The sequence below is a fragment of the Schistocerca gregaria genome, chromosome 3, assembly GCF_023897955.1.
Source record: "Schistocerca gregaria isolate iqSchGreg1 chromosome 3, iqSchGreg1.2, whole genome shotgun sequence".
NCBI lineage: Eukaryota > Metazoa > Arthropoda > Insecta > Orthoptera > Acrididae > Schistocerca > Schistocerca gregaria.
In genome coordinates this window covers 639,634,676-639,656,585 of record NC_064922.1, presented here as the reverse complement: position 1 = coordinate 639,656,585, position 21,910 = coordinate 639,634,676, and the positions used below count along the sequence as shown (strand labels likewise).

General features: G+C 43.4%; 1 protein-coding gene across 1 annotated transcript in view; it reads right to left on the bottom strand.

The window, feature by feature from the left end:
• The window catches only part of LOC126356304 (ATP-binding cassette sub-family G member 1), a 443,602-nt gene that overhangs the window by 303,153 nt on the left and 118,539 nt on the right, over positions 1-21,910 (bottom strand). The window contains exon 3 of the mRNA XM_050007250.1: positions 8,499-8,619. Coding sequence (XP_049863207.1) covers positions 8,499-8,619 — 121 coding nt within the window. The remainder of the gene's footprint in view (positions 1-8,498; positions 8,620-21,910) is intronic.

Below are 21,910 nucleotides of genomic sequence, written 5' to 3'. Positions count from 1 at the left end.
AAGCGCAAGAGAGGCAATTCTGACGTTGCGGTTAATAATGGAAGCAAGACTAAAAAAAAATAAAAAATAATCTAGGCACGTTCAAAGGATTTGTCGACCTGGAAAAAGCGTTGGACAATGTAAAATGGTGCAAGATGTTCGAAATTGTGAAAGAAGTAGGGGTAAACAATAGGCAGAGACTGGTCATATACAGTATGTACAACAGCCAAGAGGGAATACTTGAATGGACGACCAAGAACAAAGTGCTCGTATTAAAAACAGTGTAAGACAAGGATGTAGCCTTTCTGCCCTACTGTTATATCTGTACATCGAGGAAGCAATGATGGAAATGAAAGTAAAGTTTAGGAGGGGATTTAAAATTCAAGGTGAAAGGATGTCAATGATACGATTCGCTAATGGCATTCCTATCCCGTGCTTAAGTGGCAGAGCCCTATCCATCTTTTTTTTTTATTCTCTACATTTTTGTTCAGTGTTGATCGTTGCGCTTGGGGTGGGCGGACGTCACATGACATCCGTTCACGTTGATCGTTGATTCCTTTACTCAGTTTTTTTTAATTACAGAGTGCATCTGAGCTACCAAGGACACAGAGGATAGTGCGACTGCAGGGAGTTACCTCTGGCACGTACGTCTGGAGTACAGCATTATATGGTAGTGAAACATGGTGCTACAGACGAATGTTGAAAATTAGGTGGACTGATAAGGTAAGGAATGAGGAAGATGTACGCAGAATCGAAGAGGAAAGGAATGTGTAGAAAAAACTGATAAGGAGGAGGGACAGGATGATAGGACATCTGTTAGGAGATGAGAGAATGACTTCCATGGTACTAGAGGGAGCTGTAGATGGTAAAAATTGTAGAGGAAAACAAGAGATTGCAGAGATTGGAATACATCCAGCAAATGATTGAGGATGTAGGTTGCAAGTTCTGCTCTGAGATAAACAGGTCAGCAGAGGAGAGAAATTCGTGGCGGACCGCATTAAAACAGTCAGAAGACTGATGACAAAAAAACAGAAAAAAACACGATACTATTGCCATCTGAGATTCCATCATCAACAGAGTTGGAGAGGTGAAAATATACACGGTGCACCATAACTCCACTGACAAACTTTCAGAAGTGGTAGTAGGGATGAAAACAATGTCTAGTAAAATTTCTTTCTTTCGCTTGTGCCTTGTCCTGCAGGTACGCAGGAGCAGCATGGTTAATCGGATTTGGCAATGTTAGATTAAGGGGTGGCCGGATGCCATTCCTGCCGCCACCCTGTACCCCCCCCCCCCCCCCCCCCCCCAGGACGGAATTAGTGTACCCCAACTGTCTGTAACTAGTATAATCCATGGAATAATGCGAAAGTGTTTAGATGTCTGCGAGCCATGTAACTGAGGCGGGACGTGGAGACCAGCCCGGTATTCACCTAGGGGGATGTGGAAAACCGCCCAAAAACCACATCGAGGCTGGCCGGCACACCGACCGCCGTCGTTAATCCGCCGGGCGGATTCGATCCGGGGCCGGCGCGCCTACCCGAGTCCACAAAGCAGCGCATTAGCGCTCTCGACTAACGTGGCGGGTAAAACAATGTCTAGTAAACATGGCGTCTAAAACGCATAGCTTAAGAGATATGAGCACTTCATCTTCGATACTGTGAAACAAATCCCTTCCTCTGCAAGTTCGTTGCTTTCCATATTTTTCCGGATGGTGGTATGGATAAAAAAAAGAAGAAAGTCAGCAAACATGGGCTCAAATGCGCATACCTGAGCTACTGTGAAACCTATCCCTTTTACTGAGGAGCTGCTCACAGCTCTTACGATATGCATTTTGGAGGCCAGGCTTACAATACTTTTTTTCTTTTCTTAGTCCATACTACCACTACTGAGAGTTTGTCGATGGAGTTCTGTTCACCCTGTATATCACTCAGCTTCCTGTCTTCACAACGAAACATTTCCGCAGTTTTTGGAAATTAGCAGAAAAGTTTTTTGAGGTTATGGTCAGTATTCTGAGAGCTAAGCTGCCAGCATGTAGAGAAAGTGATTTTCGGGAAAGCTTGGAACTTGTTCTGGCCTCAGGCAAGTTTCCATAACGGCGAGGTCGTTTCGCAGTGCAGGAAGGAATCGAGATTTCCCTTTTCGGCTGAGTCCACATTCAAACTATGTCACACCGGCAACTAAATTTTGAAAGGTCGTAAGGAGAGCAGGAAATATAATCACTGAACTTCAGAAGCAGCATGAACACGAAATCCTTATCGTCGCACAGTATGCAGGCAATTACCGTAAGGAAAAACGATAGCCAGATATATTCAATGTTCCCACATCGTATCAAAGGCTATTTGAAGTACTGTAGGATTTTGGCAAGTAATTCAAGCATTTCGGAATTTACGGCCTATTAATCTCAAAACTGGTATGCTAAAATTTGATACTGTCAGTTGTAATTCCCAGGCACTTCAGAAGCTGCAGGGACCCGAAATCCTCGTCTTCGCAGACGATTGCCTTAAGGAAAAATGACAGCCAGATATATTCAAATGTTCGCACATCTTATCATAGGCTATCTGATCTACTGTAGGATCTTGGCAAGCATTTGGGCGTTTAGGGCTTATTAAGCTCAAAACTAGTTTCCTAAATTTGATAGGGTCAGTTGTAGTTGCCAGACACCGGGCCACAACAATCAGTCATTTATCAAAGTCGCGTGCTGTTGTAGCCTTCTCTCGGAAGACTGGTTTGACGCAGCTCTCCGCGTTACTCCATCTTCATCTCCGAATAACTACAGCAGACTTAATTCGTTTGAACCTGCTTATTGCATTCATATTGTGGTCTTCCTCTACAATTTTTACGCTCCACACTTCGCTCCAAAACTGAATTTGTGATTTCTTCATGTCTCAGAATATGTCCTACCAACTGATCCCTTCTGTTAGTCAAGGTGCGCCACAAATTCTTAGTGCTGTTAACTCTACCCACACGCCGTTGGTGGCCGAGCGGTTCTAGGCCCTACAGTCTGGAACCGCGCGACTGCTACGGTCGTAGGTTCGAATCCTGCCAGGGCATGGATGTGTGTGATGTCCTTAGGTTAGTTGGGTTTAAGTAGTTCTAAGTTATAGGGGACTGATGACTACAGAAGTGAAGTCCCATAGTGCTCAGAGCCATTTGAACCATAAGCCGTTGTTCATGGTCGTTAAGTGAAGGCCTTCGACCACTACGTTGTCCGTGGTGAGGGACATCGCCTGAAATGTGGTGTTCTCGCCATACTCTTGACACTGTGGATCTCTGAAAATTGAATTCCCTAACGAGTTCCGAAATGAAATGTCCCATGCTTCTAGTTCCGACTACTATTCCATGTTCAGTCTGCTAAATCTCGTCGTTCAGCCATAATCATGTCGGAAACCTTTTCACATGAATTGTCTGAGTGCAAATGACAGCCCAGTCAATACATTATTCTTTTATACCTTGTTTATGCGATACTACCGCAATCTATATATGAGCGTATCTATATTCCATAACTTGTCTCCTCAGTGTGGAAACATTTGAGAGTAAGTATGTATGGAGATCTAACCCTATTCGATCGGTCGTAATTGGTGCTAATGACAGTGTTCGATCGGGAGGAAGCTGGAGACAGGTTGCAAACTATATGTGCGATATGTGTTGGAATACTGCTGATGACTATACGATAACTAGTTTTGGAGTAACAGCGGGCGTAGAATATATACAGAAATTGGTTTGAAGAAAAGGAAGATTATAATTTAACGTTCGTTGAGGATGAGGTCATTTAAATTGAATAGTGGGAACACGACGAAAAAAGGACGGAAATTTAGGATCTAAAGCCCCGTCGACGAGGAAGTTGTTAGAGATGGAACGAAAGGATGTACTGGAATGGAACTAGCTGTGCTCTTTTTGTAGGAGCCATTCCAGCATTTGCGTTAAACGACTCCTATAATCCACGGAAGAAAACTGAATCTGGATACCCGAGGCGAAACGGAGTCATCCCGAATTCCTGTCTCTCACCACGGCGCCACCTCGCCTGGGAGTGAGCGGGGTGGAGTAGGGGTTGACTGTGTCTTTGTGTCTTAATCAAAAGAAACCATCGTGAAGTGGCGTAAAAACTAAGGGAGAAGCAATCGTTTGGGTATTCAAAGATGCACCGAAAACAGCAAAAGTGGATTGTTCGCGTTGTACTTTCAAGAAAATGATGTCTTCTTTCTTTGGTTACACCGAACATGCCGCGACCATTGTTTTACAGGATCGAAGAATAGTTAGCTCTGAATGGTATACACAACAATTTGTTTGCAAATCATTGATGAAATCAGGAAAAAAAACTGAAACGTCGCATTATACTTCATCGTATCGCTGGCAGCTGTAAAAGCAAACAAAATGACGATATGTTAGAAAAAGCAATTAAAGTCTTGTCACACGTACTTACCTGATTTACAGCCTAACTTCTTACTTTTGGTCCCTCGGGTCAAACAAAAAATCCATGGACAGTTGTTTTCATCACCTCGAGCAACTGTTTAGTCCTGAAGTGCTATGATCGGATATATATATAATATAATATATATATATATATATATATATATATATATATATATATATATATATATATATATATATATAGTCGAAGTGGCCCACGGAACACCGATTTCACACATTTTATATCCCCGAAAAGAGGTCATCCTGACAGCCACATTATTTCAGAGAGATTACCCTTTCTAAAACTTATATTTGTAGCAAACATAGCACGTCCCCATCGCTCCCTAACTGCTGTGTCACAGTGGTTTGCAGAACGCCGAACGGACGTAGTACTACATAGTACTGAGCAGGTATCTCTAATTCAGTTCCTGATGAGTGTATCGTAACCAAGATCTGCAAGTCTGTTACCATTCATTTAAGGACCGCTACAGGAAATTACTGGCTAGCAGAAGTGCTTACTACTTGCAATTTACAACACGTTTCTCGAATTATAACAGAAAGAGGACAGGTGAATCTGCAAATGAGTTGGCACTGCGGTGAAAGCTCACTTTACGTCTGATCCACTGTGTTCAGTTTCTCTGTTGCTAATGTTCGATAACAGAATACCGAATGCACGATGATACGATTTTCAGTCTTTTAGTTTCGTAAAATTCACGTCGTGTTACACGTGTTTCCCCTATTCACCATAGTACACCACATCTCTTTCCTTCTGGCTGAAATGTGGCTGCCTCACATTGAATACATTATACAGTATATGCCATGGCTGTAGGAAACCTGTGAGCCGCTAACATCAAGGCCATCCAGAGGTCCGACGCCTGCCTATTGCAGACGGAGACGCATTTGGGCATCCGCTGCGCCGTTACTTGCACAAAGTTACATGACACTTCTATCAGGTATTGAGGAACATGAGCGCTACACTAAAGCTCTGTATTTGTGAATGTAGTCGTAGTGGCCCACGGAACACCGATTTCACACATTTTATATCCCCGAAAAGAGGTCATTCTGACAGCCACTTTATTTCAGAAAGATTACTGCTACTCAGCACTGTGTCGACGTCCACTGAAAACCTGTCACAGCTGCATGGTTCAGCGAAAGTTGTTTCTTTTGCTTAAGTTCACTACCAGTCTGAAGGGCAGATTCTGGCGCTGTGATCTCGAATTTGTAAGCTGTGAGATAATTCCTGAAACACAATGAATGCTTCTATTCCTGCACCATCATGCAGATTGAAGTCTCACTGTTTGTGCATAAAGGGAATAAACTAATGCTGATATGTGGTTAAAACATCATATATCGTTGAATTACATCGTGACTAGCCATCTGGGCATAGTACAATTGCCTATGTAATCCATTACCACCTTGAGGTCTCTACGGTCGAAGGTACTGTCGTGAGATGATGTGGGTTCATCTCTGTCAAACAGCTGTGATCAGTTTCACTTCTCACATGTGTCTAGTTTCATTACCAAACAAAAAGCAGGATACGCCGAAGATTTGTCAACATTTTCGCATTTCCTTGAAAATGCAACTAAAATGTATAACGTGTACATGATTTAAAATCAAAGCAGCTGGATGAATAATTTCATCGTAACCGCAATTTTGTAAAACACACGTCCAAAACTTTTTGCATCACCCCGGTTCCCACAACTCCTGAAGACAGACGTCGACTATGGATATTGCATCACAGACACAGTCCCTTTGACTGTTCAGAGATGTCACTAAACCCGCTAAAAGATTTAAAGAACAGTGCATGAGCAGGGCCTATTAAACGGACCGAAAGCCGACCATTTCCAGTCATTCCACCAGGAAGGAGGTACACAACTCGAGTTGTCTGTAGTTCAACCATGTCTTCAAGGTCAGTTCCGCGGTCAGATCGCGTCCGCATTGTTACTTTGTGCCAGGAAGGGCTCTCAATAAGGGAAGTGTCCAGGCGCCTCAGAATGAACAAAAGCGATGTTGTTCTGAAATGAAGAAGATACAGAGAGACAGGAACTGTTGATGACATGTCTCGCTCAGGCCGCCCAGGGGCTACTACTGTAGTGGATGACCGATACCTACGGATTATGGCTCGGAGGAACCCTGACAGCAACGCCACCATGTTGAATAATGCTTTTCGTGCAGCCACAGGACGTCGTATTACAATTCAAACTGTGCGCAATAGGCTGCAGGATGCGCAACTTCACTCCCGACGTCCATGGCGAGCTCCATCTTTGCAACCACGACACCATGCAGTGCGGTACAGAGGGGACCTAACAACATGCCGAATGGACCGCTGAGGATTGGCATCAGGTTCTCTTCACCGATGAGTGTCGGTATATGCCTACTCCCAGACAATCGTCGGAGACGTCTTTGGAGGCAATCCTGTCAGGTTGAACGCTCAGATACACTGCAGCAAGGTGGAGATACCGTGCTGTTTTGGGGTAGTATTATGTGGAGGCGACATACGCCGCTGGTGGTCATGGAAGGCGCCATAACGGATGTACGATATGTGAATGTCATCCTCCGACCGATAGTGCAACCATATCGGGAGCAAATTCGCGAGGAATTCGTCTTCTTGGACGACAATTCGCGCCAGGACGTGCTACTGGGTATTATCTGTGTACAGCAATCTGCACCACCACCTCTGAATGTCTCGCTGTATGGTGGTACAACATGCAATGTGTGGTTTTCATGAGCAAGAAAAGGACGGAAATGATGTTTATGTTGATCTCTATTCCAGTTTTCTGTAGATGTTCCGGAACTCTCGGAACCGAGATGCAGCAAATCTTTTTTAGTTGTGTCTATAAAGGGCAGTCAAATGAAGACAAGAGAGACGGAAAAAAGTAAGCAAACTGTTTATTATTTCTCAAGTGATCGCCGCTGTTAACTTATTTATTGCACAGTGGGACAAGATGATCAGTGCCTCCTTGGAAAAAGTATGCGGTTTCCTACTAAATCTTGATTGTATCCAGTGATGCACTTCTAAGTTCGAAGTAAATGGACGAGCGCGAATGCCTTTCTTCAGGGCACAAAAAATATGAAAGTCGGATGGGGAGAGATCGGACATTATGAAGTATATGTTAACGCTTGCGAACGAAACTTCTGCAGCGTGCAACAACACAAATGGCTGATGTCTCCCCCGACCCGCCCTTTCTTTCCTTTTCTCCTTTTTTTCTAAACGTTTGCTCTCTGGAGCTGCCATTTCTGTCTGGGTAAGCCCTGCATATATTATAAATTTCGGGAGAAACGTTGGTGACGATGCGGTGCGGTGGTTGCCTTTTCAATAATGCGGCGTGAAATAAACAGTAATTTATAGTCCGGTTGGAGCCACGGAGAGGGGTAGGGCAGTGATTGGTACACTGGTTTCTGCTTTCGAGAGGACGACGGTTTAAACCCAATCCGGCCATTATCATTTAGGTTTTCCGTGATTTCCCTAAATCGTTTAAGGCAAATGCTGGGATGGTTCCTTTGAAAGGGCACGGCCGCTTCCCTTCCCCCTCCTTCCTTAATCACAGCTTGTGCTCCGTCTCTAACGACTTCATTGTCAACTGGACGTTAAACCATAATCTCCTTCGCCTCCTCTGGTTGGAGACCAGGGAGCGGCTACACGAAATGGCAGCTCTCGCACTTGAAGAAGCTCATTAGGACGGTCGTCAAAATGCTTTGAATGAAATGGAACGGCAAGTCAGTTGAACACCCGGAAGCTCACCACTGGTTTTTCGTTTCTTTTGCAGATGTGCTAACGCCCTTCCATCTAATTGATGGCCTTTCGAGGGAGGCAGTGTGGCATCGCGTTCCTGTCAGTATTTCTGCCCTTCTTCCAGCTGCGGTATGGGAGCTAGCAATGCTCAGCTCTAATGTCGTTCCCGTTGCTTCACTGAAAATGTTTGTAGAGAAAATCTGGGGAGTATGTGAAAGGCACGCCATGCTTGGCGGAGAAGCAGGTGTTTGCGGGTATGAAGTACGTGTGACGTAAGAGAGTGGTGCAGCTCCTAAAGTGCAGAGAGCGGCGAGGCGCGTGCCCTCGTTAGCGCGTTCTCGTCGCCAGCTGCCGCTCGCCGCTATCGCACAGCGCTCACCTGCAACCGGAGAGGACGTCCAGCAGGCTGCTCTTGCCCGCGCCGGACGGGCCCAGGATCGCTGTCAGCCGGCCAGACTTGAAGGTGCCGCTCAGCCCGTGCAAGATGGTTTTACCCGGCTCTGAAACACAAATGCCCGTTGTGTGGCTTCATACATGTCTTGCTTTGGCGGGTGAAATCGGGTAACTAAGACGTGTCCATTAGGCTCTAGACTTCAGTGCCATCACCGTCTCTATTATGTGGACAATGGAGATAGAAGTCCTTAAATCTCTAGTGTAGTTTACGGAATGAAATACAGGGTGAGTCACCCAACATTACCGCTGGATATATTTCGTAAACCACATCAAATAGTGACGAATCGAATCCACAGTCCGAACGTGAGGAGAGGGGCTAGTGTAATTGGCTAATACAAACCATAAAAAACGCACGGAAGTATATTTTTTAAGACAAAACTACGTTTTTTTTAAAAATGGAACCCCGTTAGTTTTGTTAGCACATCTGAACATATAAACAAATACGTAATAAGTGCCGTTTGTTGCATTGTATAATGTTAATTACATCCGGAGATATTGTAACCTAAAGTTGACGCTTGAGTACCACTCCTCCGCTGTTCGATCGTGTGTATCGGAGAGCACCGAATTACGTAGGGATCCAAAGGGAACGGTGATGGACCTTAGGTACAGAAGAGACTGGAACAGCACATTACATCCACACGCTAACACCTTTTTATTGGTCTTTTTCACTGACGCACATGTACATTACCATGAGCGGTGAGGTACACGTACACACTTGGTTTCCGTTTTCAATTACCGAGTGGAATAGCGTGTGTCCCGACATATCAGGCCAATAGATGTTCAATGTGGTGGCTATCATTTGCTGCACATAAATGCAATCTCTGGCGTAATGAATGTCGTACACGCCGCAGTACATCTGGTGTAATGTCGCCGCACGCTGCCACAATACGTTGTTTCATATACTCTGGGGTTGTAGGCACATCACGGCACACATTCTCCTTTAACGTACCCCACAGAAAGAGTGCAGAGGTGTAAGATCAGGAGAACGGGCTGGCCAATTTATGCGTCCTCCACGTCCTATGAAACGCTCGTCGAACATCCTGTCGAGGGTCAGCCTAGTGTTAATTGCGGAATGTGCAGGTGTACCATCATGCTGATACCACATACGTCGACGCGTTTCCAGTGGGACGTTTTCGAGCAACGTTGGCAGATCATTCTGTAGAAACGCGATGTATGTTGCAGCTGTTTGGGCCCCTGCAATGAAGTGAGGACCAATGAGGTGGTCGCCAATGATTCCGCACCATACATTTTCAGTCCACGGTCGCTTGTCGCTCTACCTGTCTGAGCCAGCGGGGATTGTCCACGGACCAGTAATGCATGTTCCGTAGTTTCACTGCCCCGTGGTTTGTGAAACCCGATTCATCGGTAAACAGGTAGAACTGCAACGCATTCTCTGTTAATGCCCATTGACAGAATTGCACTCGATGATTAAAGTCATCACCATGTAATTGCTGATGTAGCGACACATGAAACGGGTGGAAGCGGTGACGATGCAGTATGCGCATGACACTACTTTGACTCAGTCCACCGGCTCTAACAATGTCCCGTGTTCTCATGTGTGGGTTCATGGCAACAGCAGCTAACACACCAACTGCACCTGCTTCTCCTGTGACGGGTCTGTTACGGACCCGTTTGCGTGCTACGACCATACCTGTTGCATACAGTTGGCGGTAGATGTTATGCAATGTGCGGTACGTTGGATGCTCTCTGTCCGGTGCAGGCTTCAGCTGCATTTCGTCGACACTCGCGGTAGATATCATCTCCGCCTTTTCAGAGTTCAAATACACCATTGTCACAGTTCCTACAACACTACACTATCACAGACGTCTGGTAAGACGGTGTACTACAGCTGGTCTGCGTGCGGAGACGAATGCAGAATAACAATAGCAGCAAGCGCTACATGCGGACACTGCGACAACTAGACCAAACCCCAAACCACAACAGTGCACTACAGCCACACTCTTAAACACGGTCGTCATCGTAAACATGTCCCTGCAGATGCTGCTCGCCGACAGTGGCCCGTGTTTGTTACAACACGCAACTGAACGTCGGAGGTTTTAAGCGTCAACTTTAGGTTACAATATCTCCGGATGTAATTAACATTTTACAATGCAACAAACGGCACTGTTTACGTATTTATTTATATGTTCAGATGCGCTAGCAAAACTAACGTGGTTCTATTTAAAAAAAACGTAAGTTTGTGTTAAAAAACATACTTCCGTGCATTTTTTATGGTTTGTATTAGCCAATTACACTAGTCCCTCTCCTCACGTTCGGTCTGTGGAATCGATTCGTCAGTATTTGATGTGGTTTACGAAATATATCCAGCGGTAACGTTAGGTGACTCACCCTGTATATATTTCATCGGAAATATTTCATTCACAGTACGTCTCCCTTTATCTTGACCTCCAAAAATTTTCACTAGAAGCAAAACCACCTTGATTGTCTTTCTTGTATCTCTCATCGATAAGAAGTCATAACCTAATATTCAAGCGGATCGAAAACAAGAATCCAGACATATTCCACTGCGAAATTCTGCCCGAATTTTCATAACCAAACGAAGAGTGCGTAATGGACGTATGGGACATAAAATTTACCAGCGTGAGGTGTAGTTTTGAAACATACATTTCATCGGAAATATTTAATTCCCAGTATGTCTCCAGTTTATCTTGACCACCAAAAATAACTTTTTCTCTAGAAGCAAAACAAACAGTCGTTTCAACCCACACGTCGATCAGCCACATAACCACCTTGATTGTCTTTCCTGTCTCTCTCTTCGACACGAAATTATAACCTAATGTTCAAGCGGATCGAAATCAGGAATCCCGACATATTCCACTGCGGATTTCTGCCTGAATTTTCATAACCAAACGAAGAGTGCGTAATGGACGCTTGGGATATCAAATTTACCAGCATGAGGTCTAGTTTTGCAATGAAAGACGTAATTCTTTGAAAGAAATCAGCGTAAATAAAAAACACGTAATTAGTTGCTTGGCACAAAATTGAAACATTCGATGAACAGCTGCTGTTAAATGTGTAAATGAGGTGTCAGGACGACCGGTGTGACCGAGCGGTTCCAGGCGCTTCGGTCTGAAACCACGCGTCCGCTACGGTCGCAGGTTCGAATCCTGCCTCTCGCATGGATGTGTGTGATGTCCTTAGTTGAGTTAGGTTTAAGTAGTTCTAAATTATAGGGGACTGATGTCCTCAGATGTTAAGTCACATAGTGCTTGGAGCCATTTGAAGCATTTTAGGTGCCGGAAAGTTCAACCATACAAGGCCTAACTAATATACGCATAAAAAGATGCAGTGGTGTGATATTTAATTAAATACCAAAATTCTAAAATAAAAAACACTGAAAAAATATTTAAGCTTTTGTGAAATAATTTGACTAAAAGAAGAAATAAAGTAGATTACAAAAACATTTGATGCGCCTTTGAATGGTGCTCGAAATCGTGTACAACAAATGAAGGGCCTATTGAGAATCTGTATTTCAATGTTAGACTCTTATAACTTTAAAGCGTACTAGGCGATAGTTCCCTGTTGGATTGTATAGGCCGCTCAGGCTCATTTGCTGTACGTCATTCCTAGCATCAATTAAACGTACGTCAAATGTTTTTCTTAGCTACTTTATTTCTCAGTTTTCAATAAGTTATTCCACAAAAGATTTGACCTCTGTTTTCAGTTAAAAAAAATTTAAATAGCGTCCTATATTTTAATAAGGTAGTCCATCTCTTCAAGTCCTGTTCAAAAACACATCACAATCGCCGGCCGCGGTGGCCATGCGGTTCTAGGCGCTGCAGTCCGGAACCGCGGGACTGCTACGGTCGCAGGTTCGAATCCTGCCTCGGGCATGGATGTATGTGATGTCCTTAGGTTAGTTAGGTTTAAGTAGTTCTAAGTTCTAGGGGACTGATGACCTAAGATGTTAAGTCCCATAGTGCTCAGAGCCTTTTGTACCATTTTGAACACATCACAATCACGGTATATTGTGTCCAGATTTAGTGATTTACGATCTTTGTTATTACCGTCCGCGTTTGCGTAAGAAGCCAGAGGCACTTTGCACGCGATATTTAAAATTTTTTCGCCCTCCTCTTTTGCTCTCCGCACTACGAATACTATTATATAATGTGAACGGCTATTTTAGTATTCCTACTCTTCTGTTGTTATTCGTCGGGTAGGCAGTGATACGAAATACACGTATGATCTTCAGATAAATATATTACTGTCATAGTTGAAATTCAAAAGTGTTATTTTGTTGATTAAGAACGATACCCGAATCTTTCATTCTAATAAGCATTATTTAAGAATATTTTAATTAATATGAGAAAGAATCTTATTGTTGAGGAATATTTGTTTTGTATCGGCCGTGCAATTAACTGATTGAGACGGGCCGGCCGCGGTGGTCTCGCGGTTCTAGGCGCTGAGTCAGGAACCGCGCGACTGCTACGGTCGCAGGTTCGAATCCTGCATGGATGTGTGCGATGTCCTTAGGTTAGTTAGGTTTAAGTAGTTCTAAGTTCTAGGGGACTAATGACCACAGATGTTAAGTCCCATAGTGCTCAGAGCCATTTGAACCATTTTTGATTGAGACGGTTAACGCTCATTTTACTTTGGCGAAGTTCGAAACCTAGAAGTTGGTGATTTTTTTCAAAGGTAATTTCGTTAGAACTTGGAAACTGAAGGGTACGCTTGAGTGTCGTATGCCGGCAAACAGGAAAAGCAAATATTCAGTCACTTATTCAGCTTTTAAATATGTTTTATGTTACACAGTGTACCATTCGCTTAACATCACTTTATCAAAAATGTAACTCAAAACTAACTGACTCTCCTATAGTTAGACATAGTGCAGGTACACGGAATAACTAAACTCGTCCAGTTACTGAGGCTGACAGCAAACAAATGGAAACACATGCAAACTGCATACCTATCATTCAGTCAATAATCTCCAGTTGAAGATTCATGGGAGTATCAACGAAGAAAGATCGTTTATGGAAAATGTAAATGTATGGAACAGTAACTGTTTCCATTTATTTACTATTAGCTCCATCAAGTGGAAAAGTTACGTTATTTCTGGTACTTGCATTATGTCTTACTATAGGAGAGTCAGTTTTGCGTTAAATATTTAATGAGTCATGCTTACATGAACGATAAAGTGTGATACATTTATGAACTGCTATTTAAGAGAGTAAGTGGATTACCGAAATTGTCAAGGCTGCTATTTAAAAAATACATTCTGCCGTTCACATCTTCATAACGAATAAAGATACTGAAAGATAATCACGATGGTTATTGTCCCCATGCAAGCTAAACAACAAAGCCTGATACATTTTTTGTTTGGATATGGACAAAATGTTATTTGTGGTGGTCAAGATAAATGGGACGTCTTTTTTATAAGATGTGTTCGAAAATTCACTGTCCATTTTGACGGAGCCAACAACCAATATATCTCTATATATCTCTTTAAGCAAGTTGTCGGAAAGGCATACTAGGTAAGTACTAAGCAGGCGTATGTCAGCCCATGTCTCGTTAGACCAAAGTTGATTTGAGGTACGTAGTGTTGAGATGTCCTGACGTCTACATTGAGCCAGTAAACAAACTGTAGCGCTGTAAAGCCTCCTTCACTGTCGCAGTACATAACATGGTACACTAGACACGTAGAGAACTGCGGAACGTGTTTACAGTGCAGCTGAAGGTAATGGTCAAAGAGGTCAACGAAAGTACCCCAAATGTTTCCGTGCACGACGATGTCCGCATCGTGGCATGTTTACTGCAATCCACGTTTGATTTCGCAATACCGACACATTCGTGGAAACAAGCCTAATGCAGTAAGGCCACGGACGGCGCGTACACCTAAGCTCTGAGAAAGACGTGCTGTTACGCTTTGAGAACAAATCCTAGGCAAGTACACTAACAACTGCCACCGTGTTCTGTGTTTACCACATAGCGAAAAAAGTGTTGCTTGGCAGTTGCTTCATCCTTTCCGTCCTACCAGAATACAGGTCCTAGAACTAGATGATTACCCATCTCAGCTTGAGCGCGTATGCTAAGGAAGTTTCTGAAGTTGTTCTGTACATAGATGAGACACATTTTTCTCTGGAAGGCATGTACTAATGTCATAAGTCACAACCCACATTGCGGCCGAATGAAAACTCATATACAACATTTACGCAATGTTATCAGGGATGATTTACAATAAACTTGTATGATAGTATCACGTGTAACTACTTTCTTGGAGCCTACATGGTGTCTTCTCGACTCTCGTTTGCGCGAGTGCGCGCGCACCCGAACACACACACACACACACACATACACATACACACACATACACATACACACACATACACACACAGACACACACACACACACACACACACACACACACACACATACACATACACACACACACACAGAAATCGTTAATTTCCCTTAAGCACAGCGCTAAAACAATTAATTTTTTTGGCATTTTCTTTTTTCATTGCGAAACATCTCATGTACTCGCTATGCTTCCTCTTCCCCTCTTCTGCCCACTTATTTCCTGTTTTCCTCTTTTCGGGTATATGCTCAGATTTCTGATCTCTGATTTTTCCCTTTGTATTTTTTTCATTTCTGTCGTATATTCTGTGGAGATGTTTAGTTTCTTGAGGTCTTCCATGGTTTCCTATTCCCAGTTGGTTTTGACCGTATTAATCGTCACTATGTTAAAAATATTCTTGGCCCGTCTGTTTTCGTTCACCTTATGTATGTGTCTGTAGAACGTTGCCCCTATTTTCCTCATTTTCCTTATAATCGTCTCTGTCTATTCGTACAATTCTTTTGTAGGTCTCTTTATCAAGATCCTTTCTCTCTCTCTCTCTCTCTCTCTGTCTCTGAACAGGTACGTAGATCTTTCTAAGTAATTTCCTTTCTTGTTTGTCCATCTCTTTGATTTTTGTTCTTCCCTTGATTACTATTATTTCTGGAACGTACAAAGCCTCTGGCAAGTCTACCGTACTATATTGTCTTAATTTGGCACTGACGAAAATACTTCTTTTGTTGTAACGGTTTGACGTAAGCCTGTATGCCTTTGTGGTTTTGTGGCCCTTTCTTCATTGGATGTCGAGTTTATCCCAGGTATTTAAAACTTTCCTCTTGTTTTATCTTTCCATACTTAGTTATCAGGTGTTGTCTATGGATTTTGTGTCCATTGTACTGCGTTTTGTCATTTGTAATTTGTATTCCTGTTTTGGCTGAGATTTCGTCTAAAAAAACCAAAACGAAGGAACAAAACAAATATTTTCTGTCTGTCATTAAGAAGAAGACAATGTGATTTAGATTTTAGCATTTCCAAAGTTTCCACGCCTTTGCCCTCAGAATAGGTGCACAGGCATTCTAGAGACAAGATTTTGTAGTGTTTTAAGAGATATTGCAATCTAACACGTCTGTAGATTATTCCATAGATCTTCAACACCAGATGGCCTCAAATTTCTGACTTTCCTGTGAAGTTCATCGCATAAGACTTCAACGCAGCGGATTTATCATCTATTTTAGAAATCTGCAGTTCCATGGATAATGTACAGCAACAAATAAATAATCCACAAACACAGAAAGGTGGAAATAACATATGCATAATTTTACGAGAGACAAGTTGCTATTAAGAACTGTGTGGCAGACATATTCAGGTCTGCCAAAAGAAACTAGTACACAACAAGACGTCGGTAGTCAGTTGTCAATCAAGTGTTTGTGCATGTCGGAGATTTTGTTGCTGTACAGCAGAGTGGACAGAGAGGGCAGCCGTTAGCAGCGAAGCAGACGGCGGAGTGGAAGCTGAGAATCACGAATTTGTTTCTGTACATGGAGTACACTGTAAGCTGCTGCAGAATGGCTACATTAATCGTTATTTCGATGTGTGCTCCTCGTGGATCTGTTGGGTTTACGGGACTTTTCTTGGGCAATGTAGTTTTCACAAGTGACTGTGAAAACCGTGTCGTACTGTATTATTGCAGCCACTTCGTAGCACTTGTCTTCCATCACCTAGTGTGGTATTTTCTAGATGAAGAGCTTTCCAAAGCAGGTTAGTGCTAGAGCAGACGATGCAGAATGATAAAGTCCAGCTGATGTCTTTAATCCTGGATATTCATCCCTATTTTCCTTGATCCAGCGTGATTGTCCGCACTCGAGACCTGTTAATTTCGTACTTTATTAATTTTAACTAGTTTGTGTGACATCACGTTTTAAACGCACTCCATCCCTTCTCACCCAGTTTTCATGTAGTTCGGGTGGCACTTTCATTCAGTTGACTCCCTTGATGACGCCTGCAAGGAAAAGTATATTTATAAGTGATTATATGTTGAAGCGCAGCCGGCCGGTGTGGCAGAGCGGTTCTAGGCGCTTCAATCTAGAACCGTGCGACCGCTACCGTCACAGGTTCGAATCCTGCCTCGGGCATGGATGTGTGTGATGTCCTTAGGTTAGTTAAGTTTAAGTAGTTCCAAGTGCTAGGGGCTTATGACCTCAGATTTTAAGTCCCATAGTGCTCAGAGCCATTTGAACCATTTTGAGTTTCATTGGTGATAATATGCTTATTTGTTGAGGAACACATAGAGGTGTTTAATATTTGAATTTGTGCAGAATGATTCATGTCATCTCCTCCTACTTGCGCTCTGTAAGAAAAGGAAGGAAAGTTAATTGGTGCTGGCAATAGCGTCGATACAATCAGCAGCGGTGATAGGAGAAACGACATAAAATACTGAATATGGTAGTTTAGAATAACGGGGGACAGAAGCAGTGTTTCTGTGCTGGAAACGTACTAGGCTTTCGACTCCTATTGTAAAAGTATCACCTTGGAGCAGCAGCCTTATTATCTGACATTTACACAAATAGCTACTGCTGGTAAAAACTAAATCTCAGGGTCACTCGAAGGTTTGCTACCTATCTACCATCTGCAGTACCTCATGGTATAAAGAGCATTTTATCCCACTTGCAGATACTTTCGAACGATGCCCATGATCTACAGTTTCACCAACTTTTCAATTTCTTCTAAATTCAGTAATGTTGAGCTCTTTTGTTTGAGGGCTCTTTCTTTGCCTGTGTCAATCTACTTCTGATGTCTCACTTGCATTTGTCTTCCTGTGAAGTACTTCTTAGAGTGGAGAATTCACTTCTATTTTTAAGGTACCTTTTTCAAGTTAAGTTACTGGTTGTTCACTTTTATCTTAACTCATTTCATATTTTGTACGCCGGTGTGTGTCACAATAGAGTCGAAGCTGGAAGCAGGACTGAAGGTTTCAGATCCCGACTGATTTGCACATTTACGTTTTCATCACTTATTCTGAATAAATTTAGGCAAATTCAGGGCTGGAAAGGACTGATAAACCATAGTCTTTCAATTCCATCATATTTTTTGCTATTGTGTACTTTGTTCCATTAAACAGGCAGATCTATAGGTCTTTCCTACTTTCGGTCAGAGTTGCTAATCCTTTTCCAATCTTTAGCATTATTATCTGGTCAGTTACAGTTTTAAATTATTTAATTCTAGATTAAGATCTCTCGCCGTCGCTGTCTAAAACCTATTCGTCTTGGTATTCCAAACTTTTGCTTGTGCTTTTCTTGATAAACAAAGTTTTTTCTTAAAAAGTTCAATCGTTAGTAAACTCAATGTGGCCGAGCGAGGTGGCGCAGTGGCTTGCACAGCCGACACGGTAGCTCAGCGTGTTCGGTCAGAGAGCTGACTGGCCTCTGTAATAATAATAATAATAAAAAAACAGAGTGAAACGAACAACAAAGAGCTTCAACGGATGTCATGTGACGTCAGCCACGACGGAATACAATGAACCATAACGAACAAAAGACAAAAAAAAGGTTAGGTTTTTCGTGATTTCTCTAAATCGCTCCAGGCAAATGCCGGGATGGTTCCTTTAAAGGGGTACGGCCGACTTCCTTCCCCGTCCTTCCATTGAGACCGATGACCTCGCTGGCTTGTCTCCTCCCCCAAACAATCCGACCCAACAATGCAATTTGGAAATTTCTTCACCTTTTTTGTTCTAAAACCTAATAAACTTCATACAATACGTCTTTAATACACTACTGGCCATTAAAATTGCTACGCCACGAAGATGACGTGCTACAGACGCGAAATTTAGCCGACAGGAAGAAGATGCTGTAATACGCAAATGATTAGCTTTTCAGAGCATTCACACACTATTGGCGCCGTTGGCGACACCTACAACGTGCTCACATGAGGAAAGTTTCCAACCGATTTATCATACACAAACAGCAGCTGACCGGCGTTGCCTGGTGAAACGTTGTTGTGATGCCTCGTGTAAAGAGGAGAAATGCGTACCACCACGTTTCCGACTTTGATAAAGGCCGGATTATAGCCTATCGCGATTGAAGGTTATCGTATCGCGACATTGCTGTTCGCGATGGTCGAGATCCAATAACTGTTAGCAGAATATGGAATCGGTGGGTTCAGGAGGGTAATACGGAACGACGTGCTGGATCCCAACGGCCTCGTATCACTAACAGTCGAGATGACAGGCATCTTATCCGCATGGCTGTAACGGATCGTGCAGCCACGTCTCGATCCCTGCGTCGTCCCTGGGGACGTTTGCAAGCCAACAACCATCTGCAACAACAGTTCGACGACGTTTGCAGCATCATGCACTATCAGCTCGGAGACCAAGGCTGCGGTTACCCCTGACGCTGCATCACAGACAGGAGCACCTGCGGTGGTGTACTCAACGACGAATCTGGGTGCATGAATAGCAAAACGTCGTTTTTTTCGGATGAATCCAGGTTCTGTTTACAGCATCATGATGGTTGCATATGTTTGGCGACATCGCGGTGAATGCACACTGGAAGTGGGTATTCGTCACCGCCATACTGGAGTGTCACCCGGCGTGATGGTATGGGATGCCATTGGCTACACATCTGGGTCACCTCTTGTTCGCATTGACAGCACTTTGTCAGTGGACGTTACATTTCAGATGTGTTACGACCCGTGGCTCTACCCTTCATTCGATTCATGCGAAACCCTACATTTCAGCAGGATAATGCTCGACCGCATGTTGGGCCTTTCTGGATACAGAAGATGTTCGACTGCTGCCTTGGCCAGCACATTCTCCAGATCTCTCACCAATTAAAAACGTCTGGTCAATGGTGGCCGAGCAACTGGCTCGTCGCAATACCCCACTTGCTACTCTTGATGAACTGTGGTATCGTGTTGAAGCTGCATGGGCAGCTGTACCTGTACACGCCATGCAGGCTCTGATGCGCAGGCCTTTTAAGGTCATTATTACGGCCAGAGGTGGTTGTCCTGGGTACTGATTTCTCAGGATCTATGCACTCAAATTACGTGAAAATGTAATCACATATCAGTTCTAGTATAATATATTTGTCCAATGAATACCCGTTTATCATCTGCATTTCTTCCTGGTGTAGCAATTTTAATGGTTAGTAGTGTATTTACTTCTTTTTTTCTGCATATTGCACAAATTGTGTTGCCATGTGTCATTAGCAAAGTCGTCCTATTTCAAGACGTGCCATGAGCTAAGCCCGAAAGTTGCGTAAGTGGCGAGTATAGAGACAGCATCTGAGCAAACTGTTACAGACACGTGCTTAGTGAAGATCAGAACCGCAAGTTAGCCGCGTCTGAACGCAGGATAACAGCTGGTGCAAAACACGTATTTGTAAACATACTAGAGATTAACGAATTCGGATTCCAGAGTTCAGCAGTGTCTGGAGTGGATTCGACGAATTGACGTGACGTCACCTACACAGAGCCACATGGAGCGGTCAAGGCTCTTGTGTGACTTAGATAGCCACCGACTTCAACGTGGGGTGTTTGGAAACCATTTCAATCAGGACGGTAGGGCGACGCGCGTTCCCGGAAAACTTCAGCAGCAGATATCGACTAGTGTTCCTTTGCCTTTGTCTTACTATGCTGTAGTTAGCAATTTAATAACGTAATATGTCAGTCTGGTCTTTCGATAAATTTGAGATTAGTCAACTCCTCGCCTCTTGGAAAATTAATTTATAAAGTTTTTTTTCCTTCCGAGGCTCAGAGTAACAGTTAAAATAATACCATACTTAGTGTAGGTTTCTTCTTTGTAAGAATTAACCTACATCAACTGTACACAGCCACGGTCTCAGCATGTCAGTTTTAGACAAAATAGCAATATCTTACTCGCTGTATCACCCTCGACATCTGTACTTCTGAAGGAACAATGAGATGTCACTTTATCCTCCTAATCAACAATATTCTGTGTATGTAAGACTATTCGAATCAACAGAATGTCGAATGTTGCTGTTCTCGCTCCGAAGGTGGTCAGGATGCCACTATGTGCGCGTTACTCTAGCTGATCGGTACTTGCATGCCAGCAGAGGATTATTTGTCACTCAGTGGCGTTCTCCGACTGCAGAGTTAATTACGCAGGAGGATTGCCGTTCCCTGCTTCGAGGCCTGCAGTGGTAAGTGGTATCTCGGGAAATATCCCGCAAACCGCGTGAATTGCAACTGTTGTGTTTCCTGGAAAAACATACAGAAGTGTTAGCGTGGCGTGAAGACTGCATGATAAATTCTCTTCTTGGTTCGTGTACGTGTGACCGAAACCTGACTGTATAATGATAGGAAATCATGGTGCAGAGATGTGTGACTACCTGGATAAATAAATTTATTAAAAAATTGGTGTTATAAATGTAGTGAAGGCAATACTAAGGCGAAAAATTAGAAATTAAAGATGAAATATCTTGACGCAGTGCAGGGTAAGACTACATACTGTTCGGTGGAAAATCCTATTGAAAATACGGGGAGTTTTCACTTGAAACTGCATAAAGGCTGTTACATGTATCTCAGGCCTCCTCTGTATTAGGGGAAACAAGTTTCCGTTCGAAGGCCGAACAGTCCAGAATCGGTATGCCAATCAGACAAAATCGCTGTGAGGATTGACGCAAGAATCCCACAGGTTCACCAGTTTGAAGATAGCGGTTTGGTAAAACTCCGTGTCTACTGCTTGAAGTCCATAATTGTCTGCTGCACATCCTCGTACGACACGAATTGGCGATCTTACGAGGCCTTCTTCAAGTGATCGAAGGCGCGATAATCGCACGCGGAGGTATCAGGACTATAGGGCGGGTGCTCGAAAGTCACTCATTTGAGTTGGCGTTACTTCTCCATTACATTTGCTATAAGGGAGCGCAAGTGTTTTCATGAAGCCGCAGAACCACTTCTCGCGCACCAATGAGCCTTGGTTCTCCATTTCGCAACGGCGGTTTACGACGGGCATGCCTCACACAAATTCTACATTCTGCGATGGCTTTCTACCGGTGTCCGTCCTTCAGCAGCCAAGAAAAGACTAA